General features: G+C 45.4%; 2 protein-coding genes across 2 annotated transcripts in view; both read right to left on the bottom strand.

Moving 5' to 3' along the window:
- Positions 1-15,784, bottom strand: part of LOC135479882 (DNA polymerase alpha catalytic subunit-like) — a 338,179-nt gene that overhangs the window by 63,848 nt on the left and 258,547 nt on the right. The gene's annotated exons all lie outside the window — the stretch shown is intronic.
- The window catches only part of LOC135478982 (glutathione reductase, mitochondrial-like), a 54,357-nt gene that overhangs the window by 13,844 nt on the left and 24,729 nt on the right, over positions 1-15,784 (bottom strand). The window contains 4 exon segments of the mRNA XM_064758672.1: positions 440-571; positions 3,873-3,984; positions 5,241-5,375; positions 8,050-8,136. Of these exon segments, the coding sequence (XP_064614742.1) occupies positions 440-571; positions 3,873-3,984; positions 5,241-5,375; positions 8,050-8,136 (466 nt within the window).

The following is a 15,784-nucleotide window of genomic DNA, read 5'->3' as shown; positions in this document are numbered from 1 at the left end:
GACTCTGGTCATAGCAACGTAGTGTGCAATGTAATCTTCATGTAGGATGTTGGTCCTTCTTTTAGATACAGACTCTGGTCATAGCAAGGTAGTGTTCAATGTCATCTACATGGACACTGTATGATGTTGATTTTTCCTTTAGACACTGATTCTGGTCATATCAACGTAATGAAATCTTTATTGTTGGTCCTTCCTTTAAATACTGACTGGTCATGGCAACGTAATGTAATCTAGGATACTTTAGATACAGACTTGTCAGGGTAACAAAATGTAATCTATACGTAGGATGTTGTTACTTCCTTTAGATACTAACTCTGGTAATACATAAATCACCTGTACATGTATTTCTAAGAAAGTCTGACACGCCTGACTAATAACCCCTATCCCAGATAGTGATAAATATGGGTTTCACATAGAATTACCCTCTAATGAAGCTTACCTTGGGTGAGTCCCACTGTACCAGTAGGCGGGTGAGAGAAGACGACAGTGGGAATATTAGAGTAGTCTAACTTGAGATCATTCTGCTTGTTGAAGACACGATGTGAAAGACGTCTGCCTGCTGCAATGGCCACTGAAATCAGCAACAAAAACAGGTGTACTCTATATCCACCTTCGTGTTCAAAGTGGTAAAACAGTATGTGGCATGGTGGCTCTTTGTTACATATGTACTAATATACAAATGTACACACTGGGGTTTGAAATGTGAAAAACAAGAAAACCCTCCATAAGTCTGAAGGCTTGCGTTAACTCAGGTCTATAACCACTATACTGCACTAATCCCCCATTATCCCTTCTAACCCCCACTATCCCTACTAATCCCCACTATCCCTACTAACCCGATCATGCACCCTACTAACCCGATCACACACCCTGTCACTTCAGCAGATGCTACTATGTGTAGTGTTTTTAATGCTTTACATTTAAATTTGTGCCAATCTGATTTGAGGAGCACACAAGCCAAGAGACTACACGAGTTCAAGATCTCAAAACTGTGATTTGTGATTTGAGGTGGACATGAACTAAGTGACTACATAAGCTCACGATGTAAAAACTGTGATTTGTGATTTGAGATGGACACAATCCAAGTGACTACATAAGCTCACGATGTAAAAACTGTGATTTGTGATTTGAGATGGACACAATCCAAGTGACTACATGAGCTTATGATGTCAAAACTGTGATTTAAGGGAACACAAGCCAAGTGACTGGGCCAATAATGGCACCACTGTATTTGAAGCACATACAGGACAAGTGACTGGGCCCATGATATGCCTGGCTAGCCACTAGCAATCCAGATGAGTGAGCCCATGATACACTGTATCTCTGACTAAATACTAGAAATCCAGGTGACTGGGCCCACGATATGTCTGGCTAGCCACTAGCAATCCAGGTGACTGGGCAGATGATCTGCCTGGCTAGCCATTAGCAATCCAGATGAGTGAGCCCATGATACACTGTATCTCTGACTAAATACTAGAAATCCAGATGACTGGGCCCACGATATGTCTGGCTAGCCACTAGCAAATCAAGTGACTGGGCACATAATATATCTGGCAAACAACTAGGAATTCAGGGGACTAGGCCAGTGATAGTTCTGGCTAGCCAATAGCAATTCAGGCGACTGGGCCAAACAATCCAAATCCAGATGGCTGAGCCCATGATATCTCTGGCTAACCACTGGCAATCCAGGTGAAAGGGCCCATGATATCTCTGGCCAACCACTAGCTATCCAGGTGACTGAGCCAATGGCATCTCTGGCTAAACACTAGCAATCCAGGTGACTGGGTCCATGATATCTCTAATTAACCATTGAAAATTCAGGTAACTGAGCCCATGATATTTCTGGATAAACACTAACAGTCCAGGTGACTGTTCCCATGATATATCTGGCTAAACACAAGAAATCCAGGTGACTGGGCCCATGATATCTCTAGCCAAGCACTGGCAGTCCAGATGACTGAGTCCATGATATCTCTGGCTAAACACTAGCAATCCAGGTGAAAAAGCCCCTGATATCTCTGGCTAACCACTAGCAACCCAGGTGACTGAGCCATGATACCCTGTATCTTTGGCTGACCAATGGTAATGCAGGTGACAGGGCCCATGATATCTCTGGCTAAACACTAGTAATCCAGGTGACTGGGCTCATGACATTTCTAGTCAAACACTAGCAATCCATGTGACTGGGCCCATGATACATCTGGCTAACCACTAGCAATCCAGGTGACTGAGCCCATTACACCTCTGGCTAAACACTAGGACTCCAGATGACTAAGCCAATGACATCTCTGGCTAACCACTAGAAATCCCGGTGACCGGGCCCATGATACCTCTGGCTAACCATTAGCAATCCAGGTGACTGAGCCCATGATATCTCTGGCTAACCACTAGGACTCCAGATGACTAAGCCCATGATGTCTCTGGCTAACCACTGGCAATCCAGGTGACTGGGCTCATGATATCTCTGGCTAACCACTAGCAATCAAGGTGACTGAGTCCATGACATCTCTGGCTAAACACTAGGACTCCAGGTGACAAAGCCCATGATGTCTCTTGCTAACCGCTGGCAATGCAGGTGACAGGGCCCATGATATCTCGGGCTAAACACTAGCAATCCAGGTGAGTGGGTTCATGATACCTCTGGCTAACCACTAGCAATCCAGGTGACTGAGCCCATGACATCTCTGGTTAACCACTAGGACTCCAGATGACTTAGCCCATGATGTCTCTGGCTAACCACTGGCAATCCAGGTGACTGGGCCCATGATACCTCTGGCTAACTACTAGCAATCCAGGTGACTGAGTCCATTACATCTCTGGCTAAACACTAGGACTCCAGATGACTAAGTCAATGATGTCTCTGGCTAACCACTAGCAATCCAGGAGACTGGGCTCATGATATCTCTGGCTAACCACTAGCAATCCAGGTGACTGGGCCCATGATACCTCTGGGTAACCAGTGGCAATCCAGTTGGCTGGGCTCATGATATCTCTGGCTAACCACTAGCAATTCAGGTGACTGGGCTCATGGCATCTCTGGCTAACACTAGGACTCCAGATGACTAAGCCAATGATGTCTCTGGCTAACCACTAGCAATCCAGGTGACTGGGCTCATGATATCTCTGGGTAAACACTAGAAATCCAGATGACTAAGCCAATGATGCCTCTGGCTAACCACTAGCAATCCAGGTGACTGGGCTCATGACATCTCTGGCTAAACACTAGGACTCCAGATAACTAAGCCAATGATGTCTCTGGCTAACAAGTGGCAATCCCGGTGACTGGGCTCATGATATCTCTGTCTAACCACTAGAAATCCAGAGGACTGGGCTCATGATATCTCTGGCTAACCACTAGCAATCCAGGTGACTGAGCCCATGACATCTCTGGCTAAACACTAGGACTCCAGATGACTAAGCCAATGATGTCTCTGGCTAACAAGTGGCAATCACTGTGACTGGGCTCATGATATCTCTGGCTAAACACTCACAATTCAGGTGAATGAAACCATATGTCTGGCTAAACACTAGCAGTCCAGGCGACTGACCCCACAATACACTGTACCTTTGGCTAAACGCTAGCAATCCAGGTGACTGAGCCCATCACATCTCTGGCTAAACACTAGCAATCCAGTGACCAAGCCCATGAAATTCTTGACTAAAATATAGCAATTCAGTCCATGATATCTCTGGCTAGCCACTGGCAATCCCAGTGACTGTGCCCATGATACACTGAACCTTTGGCTAAAAACTAGCAATCCAGATGACTAAGCCCATGAGGTTGGCTAACCACTAGCAGCCCAGGTGACTGGGCTCATGATATCTCTGGCTAACCACTGGCAAGCCAGGTCTAGTTCTGTGCCCAGATGTACCTGGTGTCAGCAGGAATTTCCCGCAGACATCTCCGAGAGCGTAGATCTTACTGGCTGACGTGTTCTGATATTCATCTACAACGATGTGACCACCAGAGTCCAGCTTTATGTCCTGCAAACATAATACATCTCATTACTGACTTACTTTTAATACTTCCAGATCCTTGATATAATTGCTGCAGATAAACTGCTTTGATCATTGCTGACACATGAATGTATTTGCTTGTTGGTTTACCTGCATAGCCATTAGTTACCTGACTGATGAAGCTACTCCCTTGTTCAATATACATGTACTTGCTTTATTATTCACTCTTGATTTACTTGCTTGATGAGTGCACTAAAACCTTGGATGCATGTAAGCCTATATTTATATGCTGAAATGTTTTAAATACTATGTGCACATCACCAAGAAAATGATAACGTTTCCTGTTCTCTGTCATTTTCTATCATTAACAATAATAAAGGATGATATTTTTCCATCACCATAAAATACCACAAAGAGCTAGCCTATTACAATATATATATATATATATGTATACAGAACTACATCACCCCAATGACAACAAAAGAAATTGGCTAAAGTCAATTAAAATGAACAAGATTCTTTGCAATGTCCAAAGTGTACATCTGGCCTTAATTTAGTAAACCTTGATACAAGCTCTAGAGATCCACAAATTAGGTTTATAGAGGCATAGGATGGTTGAGGTGAAGGCCTAGGATGGGTGAGGTAAATGGGCGAGGTGGAAGGGCACAGGATGGGTGAGGTGGACGGGCACAGGATGGTTGAGGTGGAAAGGCACAGGATGGGTGAAGTGGATTGGTGAGGTCAAAGACCACAGGCTGGGTGAGGTGGACTGGTGAGGTGGAAGGCCGGTGGATGGGTGAGGTGGAAGGGCACAGGATGGGTGAGGTGGAAGGGCACAGGATGGGTGAGGTAAATGGGTGAGGTGGAAGGGCACAGGCTGGGTGAGGTGGATTGGTGAGATGGAAGGCCACAGGATGGGTGAGGTGGATTGGTGAAGTGGAAGGCCACAGGATGGGTGAGGTGACAGGGCAGAGGATGGGTGAGGTGGATGGGTGAGGTGGAAGGGCACAGGCTGGGTGAGGTGGATTGGTGAGGTGGAAGGCCACAGGATGGGTGAGATGGATGGGTGAGGTGACAGGGCAGAGGATGGGTGAGGTGGATGGGTGAGGTTACAGGGCAGAGGATGGGTGAGGTGGAAGGGCATAGGATGGGTGAGGTGGATGGGTAAGATGGAAGGGAACAACATATATGAATATTTCAAAGACTACATTCCTAAGACTTACGCAAAAGTTTCAGGCTGATTTTCCTAGACTAGATTTATGAAAAGTATATGATGGACTCACCAGTTTCTCCAGTCCCAGGTTGTCTGTGTTTGGCTTGCGCCCCACAGCCCAGAGAAGACAGTCCACGCCTGTGCGCACACCTGTGCTGGTCTGAATAGTTAAGGTTCCGTCTGATTCCTTCTTCACGGACTGCACCTAGTAGCATAAATAAACACATAAATATCACCTCATCAACAAAGATATAACCAGCTGGGGCATCACACTTGTCAACCTCAATGACCATACTGTACCACTCGATAGTACAGTATGGTCTACCACTTGTGTTGCATACTGTGCCATTCGTGTAGTATCCTGCACCACTCAGGTAGCCCACCGTACCACTCGATGGTACAGTATGCTCTACCATTTCTGTAGTATCCTGCACCTCTTGTGTAGCATCCTGCATCACTCATGTAGCACACTGTACCAGTTGATCATACATTATGTGCTACCACTTGTGTTGCATACTGTGCCATTTGTGTACTATCCTGCACCACTCAGGTAGCACACCGTACTACTCGTGTAGTATCCTGCACCACTCATGTGGCACACTGTACCAGTTGATCATACATTATGTGCTACCACTTGTGTTGCATACTGTGCCATTTGTGTACTATCCTGCACCACTCAGGTAGCACACCGTACTACTCGTGTAGTATCCTGCACCACTCATGTGGCACACTGTACCACTTTTATAACACACCTGAGTAGATCTACACACTCTGACCCCCTCAGCTTCCATCTCTTCTGTCACAACTTCACTGATCATACTGTAACACTTGTGTAACACAGTGCCATTCATTTAACATAGTGTACCACTTAATGTAGCATACTGTACCACTTGTGTACAATACTTTGCCACTTATGTACCATAACGTACCCCTAGTGTAGCCTACTGTACCACTGATGTAGAATACTGTACAGCGTAGCACAGAGTGCCAATCACTTATTTCTTTGATGTTTTATGCCATACTCCAAAATATTTCACTTATACGACGGTGGTCAGCATTATGGTTGGAGGAAACTGGGCAGCGCCCAGGGGAGACAAACGACCATACACAGGTTGCAGGCAGACCTTCCCATGTATGACAGGACAAGAAGCCAGCATGAGCTGGACTGAACTCACAGCAACCGCATTGGTGAGAGGCTCCTGGGTCATTATGCTGTGCTAGCGCGCTAACCAACTGAGCCACGATGCCCCCCTGTACTACTCGTGTAGCATACTGTACCACTCTTGTAGAGCGCTGTTCCAATCGAGTAGAATACTGTATACAATTTGAGTACAATACATTCATTCACACTGCAAACATTTACACTCATGGAGCATACTGTGCCACTTCGTGTAATGTGCCCCTTATGCAGGATACTGTGCCACTTCGTGTAATGTGCCCCTTATGCAGGATACTGTGCCACTCACGTAGCATACTGTACCATTCATGTAGAATACTGTACCACTCATGTAGCACACTATGCCACTCATGTAGCACACTGTTCCATTCATGTAGCACACTGTTCCACTCATGTAGAATACTGTACCATTCATGTAGAATACTGTAACATTCATGTAGAATACTGTAACATTCATGTAGAATACTGTAACATTCATTTAGCATACTATACTACTCATGCAGCATATTGTACACTCATGTAGAATACTGTACCACCCATGTAGAATACTGTAGCATTCATGTAGAATACAGTACCACTCATGTAGCACACTGTACCACTCAGGTAGAGTAGAATATTGTACCATTCATGTACAATATTGTACCAGTCATGTAGAATACTGTACCACTCATGTAGCACACTGTTCTACTCATGTAGAATACTGTACCACTCATGTAGAATACTGTACCAGTCATGTAGAGTAGAATATTGCACCAGTCATGTAGAATACTGTACCACTCATGTAGCACACTGTTCTATTCATGTAGAAAACTGTACCACCCATGCAGAATACTGTACCACTCATGTAGAATACTGTACCACCCATGTAGCACACTGTTCCACCCATGTAGAATCCTGTACCACTCAAGCAGAATACTGTAACATTCATGTAGCACACTATGCCACTCATGTAGCACACTGTTCCATTCATGTAGCACACTGTTCCACTCATGTAGAATACTGTACCATTCATGTAGAATACTGTAACATTCATGTAGAATACTGTAACATTCATGTAGAATACTGTAACATTCATTTAGCATACTATACTACTCATGCAGCATATTGTACACTCATGTAGAATACTGTACCACCCATGTAGAATACTGTAGCATTCATGTAGAATACAGTACCACTCATGTAGCACACTGTACCACTCAGGTAGAGTAGAATATTGTACCATTCATGTACAATATTGTACCAGTCATGTAGAATACTGTACCACTCATGTAGCACACTGTTCTACTCATGTAGAATACTGTACCACTCATGTAGAATACTGTACCAGTCATGTAGAATAGAATATTGCACCAGTCATGTAGAATACTGTACCACTCATGTAGCACACTGTTCTATTCATGTAGAAAACTGTACCACCCATGCAGAATACTGTACCACTCATGTAGAATACTGTACCACCCATGTAGCACACTGTTCCACCCATGTAGAATCCTGTACCACTCAAGCAGAATACTGTAACATTCATGTAGCACACTATACCACTCATATAGCATAGTGTACCATTCATGTAGCACACTGTACCATTCATGTAGAATACTGCACCACTCATGTAATATACTATATCATTCATGTAGTATCCTATACCACTCATGTAGCACACTGTTCCACTCATGTAGCACACTGTTCCACTCATGTAGCATACCTGAGTAGATCTACACACTTTGACACCCTCAGCTTCCATCTCTTCCGTCACCACTGCACTGATCATACTATCAAATGTCCTTAACACCTGTGAAAAAAAATTAACAATTACACAAAAAAAGAGAAAGAAATGAAGAAAATTTTAAAAGGTAACTTATGAATATACTGATCTGCTTTAAAAACACATCAACTTCAACCCCTAAAAATATCATGATAGTTTGAGAATAACCATGGAAATATTGACGGTCAGGATTTAAAGAAGCTCCAAAGATGTTATCAGATTTGATAGTCTTTGCATGAGTCATCACCAAAACACAACAGGGAAAATTACAGGAAAACATGTTTTCACACCTAAAAAGCACGAAAAAGTCAAAGAGTCATTACTTTTGGGTGCTCAAATGGAAGGCATTTAAAGGCTATCCACATAATCACTGTAGGAACTGTATAGCACTGAGGACACAATGCCGCTATTGACACCTGAGGAAAAGGATCGCACCATTGCCCTGACTGAAGTTGGTCTACAAGGGCCATAGAAGCAAGGTGTGGATGTCACCAAAGTACCATCACAAGACCGAACCAGGGAATTCAGCAGACAGGAGGTATCATAGATGTCTAGAATTGTTGCTGAAGCAGAGTTACTTTACAGACTATGGCATGATGTTCTCTTCTCTGACGAATCCAGATTTCACTTCAGGAACGCCATCCGACGTATACAAGTTTGGAGTTGCCATGGTGAACAGTATTTTGATGATTGTGTTGTGCAGACTGATCCATGGGAATAGTATAATGACATAGTACTGTCAAATGCTTGCCTCATTTCCTTCCGACAAAACCAAAGTGCCATCATGAAGATGGTGAATCCCCCGAGGCTACATACAACAGGTCTATTGCATAATGAGGTCATCACCTGTTAGGTTAGACCATGGGCTTAAATTACTGTCAGATTTACTTACATCACAATGGAACGTCCAGTATTATACTGTCCAATCGCCCACACATAGGTGCTATAATAAGTCAATGAGTGCTTAGGGTTTAACGTTGTACTTAACAATTTTTCAGTCATATTACGATGAATCCTTAAAGTGCATGTACATGCAATGTACCTTCTTGTGGCAGAACAGCTTTCCACAGCTCTTTTATCTAGTGCTGTTTCACTGAGATGCCTTACCTAAGGTAGGCAAGCTGCCTCACCTAAGCCATTATAGTGATATGCGTAGGCCAGTCATTGCACATCGCCTTACTGTTGAACGTCAAGCAACGAAGCCACATGTACAACTTCCTCATTTAAGGTCATAGGTTTCACCCGGCCCAGGATTGACCCTGGATCTACTGACCCAAAAGCAACGGACGCTCAACCAACTGAGACATCAGGCCTGGTCATGTGCTATTATGAAAACAAGTGAAGAACATTTGAGACAGCTATGATGACTATGTATAAAACAGACAGCTACGATCAAGAAGTGGAAGCAGGGGGGCCACATGCTACATTATAACAAGGACTGAAAGATCAGTGTACGACAGCCGCTAACTACAAAACCCCATTTTGTGCTTACAGGGCAATAACTCTGGAAAAAATGATCTAGCAGAACCCAAATAGCGCCTGCACTTCCTGACATGGTTTCTGTAATACCTTCCACGTTCAGAAAATCCAATCAAAGCTGTTGGACAGGATGCGTTGGCAAATTACTGATTACAGGCAAATGGACAGACAAACAGACAACCTCATCACTGCATCCCTCCTCCAAATGTTCTAAGCTGCGATGATAAAAAAATTACCTGTTTCCTTTGGTTTTTTGTAAAGCCAGTGCCAGCAAGCACTGTACAGGTATAGTTTTATTTCTTTATGTAGCTTTTATTTTAAAATTTGTTTGAAGCCGTTTGCCTGGATGTAGTCCTACACAATACATGTATGTGATAGTAGGTTAGGGGTTAGGTGTTAGAGTTAGGTTGTCCTGAGTTAATGACAGTCATTATAGCAATGCACAGTGTTGTACATGCAACTATTTTAAACCCATGCATAGCATTGTGCATGCACTATTATATAGCGCATGCACTATTTTATACCCTTTAGTAGCATTGTACATGCAACTATCTTATACCCTTTAGACCGGCCCGGATAGCACAGTTGGTAGAGCATCCGCTTCAGGACCGGTAGATCCAGGATCAATCCTTGATCGAGTCACACCTAAGACTTTAAAAGAGGAAGTTGTAACTTCCTCGCTTGGCGTTCAGCATGAAGGGGATAGTGCAACGACTGGTTGACCCGTATCAGTATAATGGCTCGGGCGGGGCGGCTTACTTGCCTTCGGTAAGTCGTCTCAGTGAAGCAGCACTAAATAAAAGAGCGGTGGAAATCCGTCCTGCACCAAGGAGGCACATTACACGTACATGCACCCTAATGATTCCTTCGTCGTCATATGACTGAAAAATTGTTGAGTACGACGTTAAACCCCAAGCACTCACTCACTATACCCTTTAGTAGCATTGTACATGTAACTATTTTATAACCAATCACGTAGTATTGTACATGCAACTATCTTATACCCTTTAGTAGCATTGTACATGTAACTATTTTATAACCAATTACGTAGTATTGTACATACAACTATTTTATAACCACTCACAGTATTGTACATGTAACTATTTTATAACCACGCATAGCATTGTAAAAATAACTATTTTAAAACCATTCACAGTATTGTACATGTAACTGTTTTACAACCACACATAGCATTGTAAATGTAACTATTTTAAAACCATTCACAGTATTGTACATGCAACTATTTTAAAACCAAAGCACAGTATTGTACATACAACTATTTTATAACAACCTGTAGAACTGTACATGTAACTATTTTATATTCATGTACAGTAATGTACATGTACCTCTTTTACAACAAAATAAACACTGTACATAGTGCTGTACGTATTTATATCCACGCGTAGTATTTTACTTGCAACTATTCTCTAATCACGTGCAGCATTGTACATGCAACTATTTCATAACGACGCCTTCCATTGTACATCCAATTATTTCATAATCACACATAGTATTGTACATGGAACTATTTTCTAAACACACATAGTACATATAACTACATATAACTATTTTAAAAGCACACGTAGTATTTTACATCCAACTATTTTATAACCATGCCTTCCGTTGTACATGCAGCTGTTTTATAACCACACATAGCATTGTATGTTTAATTATTTCATAACCACACATAGTATTCTACATGCAACTATTTTATAACCACGCTTTGCATTGTACATGCAAGCATTTTATAACTACGTATAGCATTGTACATGTAACTATTCTATAACCACGCATAGTATTGAACATGCAACTATTTTATAACCACATATAGTATTGTACACACAGATGTAACTACTTTATCACTATGCGTAGTATTGTACATGCAACTATTTTATAACAACGCATAGCATTGTACATGTAACTATTTCGTAACCGCATGAGCAGTAGGGGGAGGGAGGGTTCTGGCGCACGCCCACCTTGGTAAATAGAGGCCCCCAGCCCCTATTCCCGACGAGGTCCAGAAGTTCTAGTATATACACTATAGGTTCTGGCGCACGCCCCCCTTGGGGCCCTCCCCATAACAAAATAGAGACCCCACCCCCCATCTGGGGTTCTATTAGACATACCCATTGCTCAGATATGCTTCTACACCAATTGTGTATACAACAACAACATGCCAAAGGGTTATAATAATTGCCGGTGGCTACCCATAGGCTCCACGGAGCTCTGTGGTAAGAGTTGTCTGGGGGAGTACTGTGGGGTTCACCTAAACCGTCTGCGCAAGGGTCTTGGTACCCTGCCATGTATTAGCTGTGGTCGGGGTGTTAAAAACCGATTTCAGCTTTGCATGTCCTGTGGATATAATAGGGTCCAGATGCGTGAAAGACAGCGGAGGCTCACGACTTTCTTGGATGAGTTCAAACGGCTGGTGGCTATCGAAATTTACAATTAGAGAGATGCTTTTATTAGTATAATGACGATATAGGCGCGTACAATGAGGCACCATCAAAAAGCACGAGCACTACGGGGGGAGTTTGAGACGCTCCTAGGTGTGCGGCCTAAGTACCCACGGTCCCGCAATGCCTTGGAAGAATTGCAGGGGATCCTCAACAGGCATAAAACGGCTGTGGCTGAGTTGAACTCCCGAAGTAACGAGGAGTTGAAGCAAGACGTAAAGAACCCGCTCAGTAATGAGGGGTTGAAGCAAGACGCCAAGAACCTCCTCAGTCACGAGGAGTTGGAAGAATTGCTAGGCGGAATACTGGGCGAAAAGAAACTAGAATTCACTAACACTGGCAGGGCTATAAGGAATCTCCTCCGGGCCCAGCAGATGGACGTACCCGAAGGCGTTTGGACGGACCCAATAGCCTTCTTAGAAGAAATTCAAGCCATTATTCGCCAGAAGCTAGAGGAAGAGATCCTGGCACTCAATGGGGTTAAGTTCCAACTAGGCCTCAGGGTTCAGCTGCGAAAGGGCAACGCCGATGCCAGTGAAGAGTATACCAGCCCAGTACTCCACAGCAAACAGGAGGTCCTCTTAGAGACTGGTGACATTGACGGGGCTCTAGATAAGGCCTTCCCCACCATCCAGGAGGTGCTGGAAAAATGGACACAGCGAGGGTCAGGGTGGGTTGTCAATAGCGTGCAAACACTCTGGCTTGACCTTGCAAGGTATCAGCCACTGAGAGGGGGGTCCGACATCCCCCTACCTGCAGCTGTGAGTAACAAGAAAGCAGTCATCAATGTGAAGAACAAAGACTGCCTCCGATGGGCACTCCGCTCTGCCTTATTTCCAGCCGGCCGGGACACTCAGAGACCAACAAAGTATCCCACCAATGATGGTCTTGACTTTAGTGGGATCGACGCCCCACGCCCATCTCTCAGATCCCTAAAGTGGAGGAAAAGAACAACCTCACCATCAACGTGTTCGGGTGGGACAAGGGTGTGATCGTGCACCGCCTCAACAAGAAGCCCGGCGACACGCCCCGAATCAATCTGCTGCTGATTGAGAAGGCAGGCAAATTCCATTATACGTGGATAAAAGATCTTGATCGTCTCCTGTTCCAAGAAAAAAAGAAACGAAATCGCGAACACTTCTGCGAGCGCTGCCTACACGGTTACACAAGGGAGGATCTGCTCGAGGTGCATAAGCCGGAATGCCGAGGGATTGGCCAGACAGCGGTGAGGGTGGAAATGCCCCAGGAGGGGGAAAACAAGTTCACCTTTCAGAACCACCACAAACAGCTACCGGCCCCGTTCATCATATATGCCGACTTCGAGGCTCTGACCAGAAAAGTTGAAGGCCCGCCGCCATCACCTACAGAGAGCAGCACTCAAAAGACTCAGCACCACGAGCCCTGCAGTTACTGCTATGTTGTGGTGCGTGTGGTGCGTTGTAACACTTCCTCAGAGCTCTCCAACTGGATGAGCAGGAAATCAAAAATGTTCTAGCCAACCCTTTAGCCATGAATATGACTCCCCAAGACTGGCAGGCCCACAACAACGCCGCAACCTGCCACGTGTGTGAGAAGCCTCTAGGCGCCGATTCTGTGCGCGATCACTGCCATATCACTGGCAAGTACAGAGGCACGGCACATAACGCATGCAACCTAAAGTTGCGGCTGGGTCCCAAGACAGCCATACCAGTAGTCTTCCACAACCTACGGGGCTACGACAGCCACCTCCTGATGCAAGCCATAAGTAAGGTGGAGGGCTGCATCTCCTGTATCCCCAACAACACGGAAAAGTACATCTCCTTCTCGCTGGGGCAGCTCCGCTTCATCGACAGCGTTCAATTCTTACCGACTTCCCTTGACAATCTGGTTGAGGCCAACAAACCTGAGGCTTTCCACATCAGAGCCCGGTATCAGCCCGCCGAAAAAAAACGAAAGCTACTCATGCGCAAGGGGGTCTACCCCTATGAGTATATGGACTCCTGGGAGCGCTTCGACAAGTCCAGCCTCCCACCCAAAGAGGCATTCTACAGTAAGCTAAAAGTTGGAGGCATTAGCGATGAGGACTACATCCACGCTCAACAGGTATGGAAGGTATTTGACTGCACCAATCTGGGAGACTATACAGACCTTTACTGCCGCACAGACGTGCTCCTGTTGGCCGATGTGTTTGAGGCCTTCCGGAAGACTAGTTTACGGCAGTATGGATTGGACCCTGCTCACTACTTTACAAGCCCAGGTCTCTCGTGGGATGCGCTGTTCAAGAAGACCGGAGTAGAGCTGGAGCTGCTGACCGACTACGACCAACGTCTCTTCACTGAGAAGGGGTTGAAAGGAGGAATCTCCATGGTAAGTAAGCGAGACGCCAAAGCCAATAATCCGCAGGTGGAGGGATACAACCCCGAAAGTCCAAACAGCTACATCCAATACCTAGACGCCAATAATCTATATGGCTGGGCTATGAGTCAGTTCCTTCCAACGGGCGGCTTCCAGTGGGTAGATGACGCGCAGCGCCTCGGTGAAACGATTGCTACCCACCCCCACGACAGTCCTTATGGTTACATCCTCGAGGCCGACTTAGAGTATCCGGCCGACCTACATAATGCACATAACAGCTACCCATTAGCCCCGGAGCGTCTGGTGGTCCAGAAGGAGTGGATGTCAGACTATCAGCACAGCCTTCTAGGAAAGAAAGCGCCTACCGAGGTCAAAAAGCTGGTCCCCAACCTCCACAACAAGGAATGGTATGTCCTGCACTACCGGAATCTACAGCTGTATCTATCTCTGGGAATGCGTCTGACAAAGGTTCACCGGGCCCTGAGATTCGCCCAGAGCCCTTGGATGAAACCCTATATCAGGATGAACACCGAGCTCCGAAAAACGGCCGCAAGTAAATTCGAGAAGGACCTGTACAAGCTAATGAACAACTCGGTCTTTGGAAAAACCATGGTGAACCTCCGGAAACGTGTGGATGTCAAGCTGGTACGCTCTGGAGAAGACGACAAGCTCCGACGCTTGATAGCCAGCCCGAGCTTCGCACGGGCCAACATATTTGATGATGACCTCTCAGCGATTCAGATGCACAAGACGAGTCTAGTCCTAAACCGACCTATCTACGTGGGCATGAGCATTCTAGATCTCTCCAAGCACCTGATGTACGACTTCTACTACAACCACATGAAGGCCCAGTAAGGGGAGCGCTGCCACCTCCTCTACACTGACACGGATAGTCTGCTACTCGAGATTCAGACTGAGGATGTTTATAGGGATATGGCTGAGAATGCAAACCTGTACGACACCTCAGATTACCCAAAAGACCACCCCCTGCACAGCGTAGCAAATATGAAGGTCTTGGGGAAAATGAAGGACGAGTGCGCGAGGCGGCCGATCGCCGAATACATTGGTCTGCGCCCCAAGATGTACTCCATTCTGGAGGCCGGCGGAGCCAACATTAAGAACGCCAAGGGCGTGAAAAAGGGAGTTGTGGAAAAGTGCATCCGCCATAAGCAGTACAAAGAGGCCCTCTTCGAGAAGAAGATCTTCCGACACGGTATGGACGTGCTGCGATCAGAGCGCCACCATATCTATGGGCAGCACCTGAATAAGGTCTCACTGTCCCCCTTCGATAGTAAACGCTGGATCGCCGAAGATGGAGTCCACACGTTGGCTTACGTCCATAGAGATGCGGCACCCGCAGGATGGGACATCCTCTTCGAGGAACTACTAGCGCCGTAGAACCCCAT

Source organism: Liolophura sinensis, chromosome 12 (assembly GCF_032854445.1).
Source record: "Liolophura sinensis isolate JHLJ2023 chromosome 12, CUHK_Ljap_v2, whole genome shotgun sequence".
NCBI classification, from domain to species: Eukaryota; Metazoa; Mollusca; class Polyplacophora; order Chitonida; family Chitonidae; genus Liolophura; species Liolophura sinensis.
This window is presented reverse-complemented; position numbering and strand designations above follow the sequence as displayed.